This window comes from Gigantopelta aegis, chromosome 4 (genome assembly GCF_016097555.1).
Source record: "Gigantopelta aegis isolate Gae_Host chromosome 4, Gae_host_genome, whole genome shotgun sequence".
Classification (NCBI taxonomy): domain Eukaryota; kingdom Metazoa; phylum Mollusca; class Gastropoda; order Neomphalida; family Peltospiridae; genus Gigantopelta; species Gigantopelta aegis.
The window spans coordinates 72,002,949-72,012,250 of NC_054702.1; the positions used below are offsets into that span (position 1 = coordinate 72,002,949).

The 9,302-nt window shown below is 35.7% G+C and overlaps 1 protein-coding gene across 1 annotated transcript; it reads right to left on the reverse strand.

Moving 5' to 3' along the window:
• Positions 1 to 395: 395 nt before the first annotated feature.
• LOC121372246 (palmitoyltransferase ZDHHC22-like) lies at positions 396 to 2,819 on the reverse strand. The gene has a single exon (XM_041498538.1). It carries the CDS (start codon positions 2,428 to 2,430, stop codon positions 1,429 to 1,431), a length of 1,002 nt encoding a protein of 333 aa, XP_041354472.1. The 5' UTR covers positions 2,431 to 2,819; the 3' UTR covers positions 396 to 1,428.
• Positions 2,820 to 9,302: the final 6,483 nt, after the last annotated feature.

The window sequence follows — 9,302 nt, forward strand, 5'->3', positions numbered from 1 at the left end:
AGTTATAATTTTATTATATATTAATTTTCTTTCTTTTTTATGATACCCCCCCCCCCCCCAAGTTCCCTTGGCATTCCACCTCATGCCACTGGGGCCCCCTAAATGGATTTTCTGGATCCGCCACTGATTGCATTTTATTTCAGTATTGACATATTAAACATGTATTGGGTATTAAAAGGCAAACATATCAGAACTTTTAACTATAACAATGTGCAACTTGTGTAAGTTGATATGAGCATTTAAAAGAATAGCAAAGGCAGAAAAAATTATGTTTTCATGTAATAAAATGTGTATTACATGTGGATATACAAATAGATTATTGAGTGGTATAGCATTAAACAGCTTAGCTTGTAATAAACTTTAAATAAAAAATAACAGCCAGCATTTTGGTTAATAAAATTTTATTGGATTTATTAGTATATTACCATGCATGAACAAATAATTCTCATTCATTTATAATACAGAAAAATGTAAATGGCAGTTTCATATTAAAATACATAAAATGAATAAAATATAATCTTACACATTTTGAGTATATTCAGCAGTTTCCCAAGACTAACAAACATGTAGAAAATAAATACATACCGGTATATATGAATAAAAAAAGAAACTACTAGGACAATAAAAATTGATAGGGAGCAAGAGGCAATTGCTACTCTAATATATACAATATGCTTTCTGATAATCAATTTTATAAGCAGATTTTGTTTTCTATCTTAAAGCAATGAACGTGTGGTGTACTTCTGACGCAAGTGTTACGAGTGCTTTGTAATACCGGGCCCTGATTATTAAGAAATTGGTGTCGGCTATTAGTATGACCAATATTAAATTAAGATACTAGTATCATGAAAATGGAAAACAGTTAAAATGATCAAGTTTAAATGTACACAAAATTATAGTAAAGTTATTATCAGTACGTAAGTGGTCTAGAAGTTTGAGCTGTGTGTCAATTTTTAGAATTTGCTTCCAGATTAAAATGTCAAGAGGCAGAGATTGCTTCCAAAACATGAATTTCAAGCCTACTACTATTTCATCTCGCTCTTTAAGGAGTAAATTTCAAGTAATTTAACCCTTTATAACTAGGATCTATTTTCACAATCATACTGGTTTATATAGCAAAAGTATAGTTGTGATTCGATATTGAAGATGCCAGAAACAGGGAAGGGTATTAATTCACCTTCAGTTTGAAGGGTCAAGACAATCTTCAGTTTAAGGCAGTACCTCTGCTCCACTCCACCCCCTGGTTTCAATATACATCTCTCTCTCTTTCATTACTTTTATAACTTTAATTCATCATTTGCCAACAATTAACACTTGCAAGCAGTATCATCAAACTACGTTGTATATTATAACCCTTTCTATCCCAGATCCATTTACACAATATACTTGTTTGCAAAGTACTTGTGCATTTCTTTTTCTCTTTCTAAATTAATATCCTTTGTTATTTTTGATGATATGCCATCTTAGTCCATCGTGTGGCAACTGTACTGGCACTGGTGAAAGCAGTAATAACCAACTGTACTTCAAGGGACCAAAAACGGATCGCACATTTTCCAATGTAGATGACTGGTATGCCGATATCCGTTTCCAAGCTTCATATGATGTCTGACCATTAATGATGATAACTGTCTGCCAACACAGAAAGAATACCCCTGCTCCCAAACAGAAGGCACATAGATATGCATGAGCCAAAATGATGAAAAGTCCTATCGACATGGCACCTGTGAATAGTCGCCACAGTGCTACAAAAATGACGTAATCTAGCGCATTGCTAGAAAAGATTGGCATTGCGTCATTGAGGTAAGTCAATTGAAGAAATAAAGCGAAGAGGTTTCCCCATATGAGGTACACACAAAAAACAACGAACGTTCGTTGGTTGTGCAGTCCAACGCAGGATCCCGTGAAAAAGCAATGGTGATCCCTCTTTAGAATGCACTTCCCACATAAAACACAGTGGTGAGATCTCGGGGGCGCATCCATCTGACATATGGGGCAGGTTTTCCATCCTGGGGGCGTGTCTATCGAATTTGGGAAGTGGGTATCCTTGGACGTTTTTCTAACATGGTTTTTGACGTCGTTGTAAGTGAAGTACCAGTTTCCGACCATCTCGAACAGTGTGAAGAAGACCAGTAGTTCACAGATCCGCCGGCTTGTGTCGTCGTCCTTGTACAGGGTGGGGATAAGAATCGATAGGGACTCGATGAGCAGCGATATGGTCATGAAGCCGAAGAAACACATCCCAACTTGACTCGCAATCGATGGCTTCACGGTGAAATCGCGTTTTTGATAATGATCGGCCAGTTTTTCCTTCAGTGTTGCAGTTTTTCTTCTCTCCATTTCGAATGGCGTGGTGTATAACTTCTTCGTATCCACTGTAAGACAGTACGTAGTACAACTCTCGAATGACAGTGGTAAATCGAGTCGCAACATGTGAAAGGAAATCCCTTACCTGGTCGTCAAGGAGATGTAAACATTTGTGGCGGGAGAAGTTATTGTAGAGTTCCCTTGTGTTATTGATTAAATCGTGTATGTAATATAACGATGTGACATATATACTGTAGTACACGGAGGGGCATATGACAATAGTAACGGCATTACAAGATCAAGAAAGATAATACTGACATTATTTTTTTTAAATATTTCGACACTAACTGGTCTTTACCAAAGATACATGTAACCGTTCAAAACTGATATTTGCGACGACACATTATTTTCACGCTTCGCCAATTTCGAACTTTCAATAGGTGTTGATCAGTAACCAGTTACAACTCGACCGAATGTGAACGGAACTACATATTATGTTAGCAGGCTGCATGATCCCAGTCATACATAATACCAATAAAAATGGCCTTATGGAATCTTTCAGTGGCAGCACATTGCAATTGTATACTATTTAATAACTTGTAGTAGTTTCTCCGACAAAAAGTAAAGAAAAAATCGTTTTATTTAACGGCACATTAATTTATTAATCATCAGCTATTGGATGTCAAACATTTAGTAATTTTGACATACAGTGTAAGAGAGGAAACCCGCTACATGTTTTCCATTAGTAGTAGGGGATCTTCTATACATGTACAATCTCGTAGACAGGATAGGGTATAATATCCGCCCGGTCCCCTCCATTATTATTTTTAGTTAGGGTTGAGGGTTAGGGTTGGGGTTATGGCTGGGGTTAGGGCTAGGGTTGGAGTTAAGTTAGGGTATGGGGAAGGGGGAACCGGGCGGATATTTTCCCCCACCCTTGGAGATCGATCCTAGACCGACCACGCATCAGGCGAGCACTTTCCCACTCTGGGCTACGTCCCGCCCCCCAAAAAAGAAGAATTAAAAACAACGAAATGAGACATTATAATGGACCTTTACATACAAATAAATTTGGTTACAATACTGTTGAAAAGCTTATTTTTCTTAGTCAATCATCTTTCTTTTCTAATTCACCTTGTCCACCTAACCCGAGTACTATATACTCTTTGACAGTAAGAGAACTAAATGTCCGCCTTACTCTCTTACCGTCGGAGTACTCGGGCTACTCGTCCACCTAACCCGAGTACTATATACTCTGACAGGAGTAATGTCGGGCTACTCGTCCACCTAACCCGAGTACCCGATATACTCTGACAGTAAGAGAACTAAATGTCCGCCTAGCTCTCTTACCGTCGGAGTACTCGGGCTACTCGTCCGCCTAACCCGAGTACTATATACTCCGACAGTAAGAGAACTAAATGTCCGCCTAGCTCTCTTACCGTCGGAGTACTCGGGCTACTCGTCCACCTAACCCGAGTACTATATACTCCGACAGTAAGAGAACTAAATGTCCGCCTAGCTCTCTTACCGTCGGAGTACTCTGGCTACTCGTCCACCTAACCCGAGTACTATATACTCCGACAGTAAGAGAACTAAATGTCCGCCTAGCTCTCTTACCGTCGGAGTACTCTGGCTACTCGTCCACCTAACCCGAGTACTATATACTCCGACAGTAAGAGAACTAAATGTCCGCCTAGCTCTCTTACCGTCGGAGTACTCTGGCTACTCGTCCACCTAACCCGAGTACTATATACTCCGACAGTAAGAGAACTAAATGTCCGCCTAGCTCTCTTACCGTCGGAGTACTCTGGCTACTCGTCCACCTAACCCGAGTACTATATACTCCGACAGTAAGAGAACTAAATGTCCGCCTAGCTCTCTTACCGTCGGAGTACTCTGGCTACTCGTCCACCTAACCCGAGTACTATATACTCCGACAGTAAGAGAACTAAATGTCCGCCTAGCTCTCTTACCGTCGGAGTACTCGGGCTACTCATCCGCCATACCGGTGAACGAAACAGGAATGTTTTCTTTAAGGACACCACAATACATTTTAAACAACAGCCATGTGGAGAAAGTGGGGAACTCTCTACCGCTATATATGCTACTTTGCCAATAAAGCAGCAATGGATAATTTATATGAACGTTTCTCTTGAACAGATGGGGTAAGACCCAAGAGTCCACTAAGAGCTGTTGAACCAGCAACTCATCATACCTCACATTAGCACTCTTCCAGTGAGCCATATCTTGCCCTTAGCGAAAGAATGAATGAAATAAAAAGTATTGTAACCACCATGGACTGTAGGTTCACTGGAAATAATATGATGCTGAGACTGAGATATATATTGGACCCGGGTACTTGAGGAATGGGGTCGAGATACCATGTCAGTTTCTTTATCAGGGGTGGGTGTGTGTGCCTGTCTCAACAAATATTACAGAAGCTCGGCTATCTGATGAACATTAGCAGAGATAAAAACAGAAAACTTGAATGTGGATTTATATAATTTTATTATGTAGATGAAAATGAAAATGTGTGTAACAGTCTTTTACAGTAGGAAATCTGTACATATTTCAACTATGTTGTAACAAAATGTAAATGGTATACACCCACTTGAAATCAAAATGGTCATCTTATCATGACATGTCTGTACATATGTACAAGAATGTAGAGACATTCTAATGATAATAAATAAAATGTTGGTAGTCTCTGAGGAGTGATACAAATAATCACTTTTCATTTCAACACAATTTTAACAATTGTCTGGTTAGGGGGAAATATATGATTTTGTAGCGTTGTCATATGATAAACAAATACATCACTGTTAAGTGAAAACCATATTCTGAACATGGAGATTATAGCTGTATGTTACAAAATGCAAAAACATGGTCTATTCTAAGCATACAATTATTTCAAAAGTGTCATCCATTTTTACATACTGGTAGCATATAACAAATTATTTTTTGTTGTTGTGTCTTTGCTTAAAACATATCACATGCAGGCATGCCCATATAATATAATGTACATACATAGACTAAAAAATGTCATTCATAATTACTTAATTTCAGCTGGAGAGTAATTGCTGTTTAATTACCTGCACCACTATTTGAAAATCTTACATAAAAACAAAAAAATAAAACAAGTTATAAACATTATAGTTTTATTCCAATGACAGATTAGTCATTTTCAAAATCAACACCTTGGTAAAAAATAAATAAAATACAGGTAAAGAAATGTCTATTAAGCCTAGATCACATTAGATTTTAGATCACATAGTGTGAATGGTTTGCTGTTCACGATGAAACCGCCAACTTGAGTCGTGTTGTGTCGTGAACAACCACCTATTCACACATTGCGATGGCTGTCGTTTGCAATCGAACATGTTCAGTTGTGTCAAATGCCATCAGGCCGATTAAAAATCAGTCACAGACATCTGGTTTTTTACTATACACTACACAACACAATTCAATTCGACAGGTAAGTTCTGTTGCGTCATATAATGTGATCTAGGCTTTATATGCCTTATCAGGCATATAATTCAATAGTGCAGTTGTTGCATAATTACAATCATATGAAAATTATAACAAAATGTATAACTATCTACATGTATTTTGATCCCAAGAACATTCACCAATATTTAACAATTTCCAGAAAGAAATGAGAAATTCCTCTCCAGATTTTAACAAATGTCAATTCAAAACATTTCAAAATGCAGGTCATTCCCGTATCTATATTTTTTTTCTGATTCTAGCATAGCACCACCAACTAAACGATGATCACAGATAATAAACAATATATCAAGCATATAAAAATAAAAATATTATTTAAGGACTGTAAAAGTGTAAGAGAAACATTCCAACCAGTCATAATGCAGCTGTTATTTAAACTTTCATGAATAAATTATGTTTAACACTCCAACTGACTTCTATTAAAAAAAAAAAAGAGTATGACTGAATACCAAACTACAAAAGAAATGCAAGTCTTTTATTTTATTATTATTTATTTTCCTTATAAAATTAATTCCAAAAATAAACTTAAAATCTGAAAGGGTTACAACCCACTGATAATTTTAATGGATAAAAAATAACATGATTCATTCAAATTGAATAATTTTAAATAAATTAAACAAAACTAAATTACTACTTACATTTCTTTTGTTGTTCAGTATATAAACTCAGCTAAAAATTAACGTTCTCTTAGACATGTGGAAATCATGGGCCAAATTTATGAAGCCTATTTTTCTTAAGCATTGTAAATGTATTAGTTAGACATGTGTAAGACAAAAATGGGTTTCCTAAATTCGGCCCCATGTTTTTAAGGTTAAAGTTTATTTTGTTTAACGACACCACTAGAGCACATTGATTTATTAACCATCGGCTATTGGATGTCGAACATTTTGTAATTTTTGACTCAGTCTTAGAGGAAACCCGCTACATTTTTCGATTAACAGCAAGGGATCTTTTATATGCACATTCCCACAGACAGGTCAGTACATACCACAGCCTTTGATATACCAGTCATGGGGCACTGGAAGAGGCAGAAAAAAAAGCCGTTAGAGAATGGGTCCACCAAGGTAGTTCGATCCTTTGACTAGAGCACCCCAGCCGAGCATTCTACCAACCAAGCTAGATTCCGTCCTTTTCATATTTTTATTACTGAAGGATAATGGACAATGCAAAAGAATAAAATTTGTGTTTATAAAGACAAATAATAATAATAATAAAAAATTAAAGGGACTATCCATAGTATGTTTTTGATTGATCTTTTTTACCAAATTACATATTAAACACATTTTCGTCTTTAGAATATTATATTAGTGTCTTGTATCTCCTATGTGTTTCTGGTCATCCTTTTTGTATTAGCTAAAATTTCATTTTACTAATATACATTTCTGTATACTTAAAGCTCTAAGACAACAAGAAGCATATTGTATTATACTGTCACTGACATTCTAAAGAAAATTTATTTATATATTTAATATGTAAGTATAGTTGTTAACAAGGCTCTGTTCACCAGGAAAGTATTACAGTAGCAACAAACTCAGTCTAGTCTTTTTAAAACCAATTTTATCAACCGGCAAATAAGAAAATGCAAACAGTATTTGGATTAATTAAGCACTGAATGTTCTCATAAAATCATAGCAGGTATGTCTGGTTTCATTTAAGTAAGTTTTAGTTCAAGCTGCACAAGTGCTAAGTCTTATATGAAGTGATTAAATCCTACAGACTATTGGTAAATACACCGAAAACAGTAAAAAAAAATTTAAAACATTAACTGTATGATCGCATATTATTTCTTATACAGGCATATCTTTAAATCAACACATCTTAATACACATCATCATAATTAATTTTTTTGTTTACATTTCATTTCATATAGTAAGATAAACTTTGCTCTTCACATAAAGTAAAAATAAAAAAATGGACACCAAAATTAATATTTGTATCTTGTATACATATATCAACAATCAAACCTTTGGAAATTCTTTAAAAACTTGTAAAAACTTTTGAAAACTATGTCTGGTCAAGAATAAAAAAATTCTGTATAACAGAAACACTTTGTATATACCAACCAGTCATAATACCCTTATCATAAAACACTGATAAACACATTTCTGTGTTAATTTAGCCACATATGAATTTATCCAGGCAATCTGTTGGTCCGAAGATAGGCCCCTTCCCAAAAGAAAGTGGCACTGAAAATTCCCAATTTCTATGCTAAAAATGCCCAAAATATATATTTAATATATATCTTGTAATAAATTAATAGTAGTGTACTGCATCATTCAGTGGCCTGAACAAATACCACAAGTATGCTTTACTCACGCCAATTTTCCCAATTCTATCAGACAGTGGACCGTGGCAAAAAAATCCTAGATAAATCCCTGGTCTATGCATGCACTGTTATTTTAAAATAAGTTTAAGGACTGCCAGCAATTCTTATTGGAAAATTCCATTTAAATACAGTTCCAATATCTCTTAAAATAAAATCTAAAAAGGAAAGGAAGAAGAAAGAAGAAGGATGAAAAAATAAGGCCTTGAGACACATGAACAACTGGTGTCCATTTCACTAAACATCATAAGTTTACATCTGCTACTAGTAGATATACCGGTTGTGCATTTACACGTTTGGCATCAATTTCACGCAGGAAATTACATCATTATTGAAGCTGGAGTATTTTAAAGACAAAATAAAATGAAATTGTTCTTCTAACTATATTCGTTCTACTATAATAGTAACAAGAATTGTGGTTTAGTCTAAGATTTACGTTTACATGCTTACGATGTTTTGTGAAATTGGGCCCTGGTCTGTGACGATATCGCATCGTTAAGCCCTGTCAATTTGTAGGCTCCAAGGTAGTTTGAACAAAAATTAAACCTTTGCACTTGTTTTGGGGGGGGTTTTGATGAAAGCACAGACATTCATCTTTGTGAAATTGCTCAAATAACACCACTTTGTGTTCTTCAGCTTTTTTGAAATTAAGTTTGCACAACGACTGAACAGGACAATATTTAAGCACCGGGGAAGGGTGGGGATGTCACATGACCGCCTTTATGAGATTTTTTAAAATGGCAATCCTGTAGATGTAATTGTCTGCCATCCGAGAGACAAACTTGGGTTTAATATACGAGATAAAAGTTTATATTTGAAGGGAATTACCAGATACCATATTCTGGGTAGCGGGTGTGATTTTGAAAATCTCAAGGATGGCACGATGTCGCACCAGGTTGGAGGGGTGTCAACCTCATTATGGACATTGTGTGAAATATATCGGAATTATACCCATTTCCGTGAGTAACTTTATGTCAATGTCAAACACAACATTTTTTAATTGTACAAAAATAATTTCTTGAAGTGTACCCTTATAACCAACATTTTACCGCACAAACATACAAAATTAACTGACATAAGTATGTTTATACAGCTAATTGGTCTTTTCGTTGTCTTGCTGTGACATGTGATTTTAACATGCATCGTGTGTATCGCTGTCAACTCGGGA

Excerpts from the sequence above, each read along its gene's own strand:
- LOC121372246 (XM_041498538.1), bottom strand. The coding sequence starts at position 2,430 with ATGTTGCGACTCGATTTACCACTGTCATTCGAGAGTTGTACTACGTAC.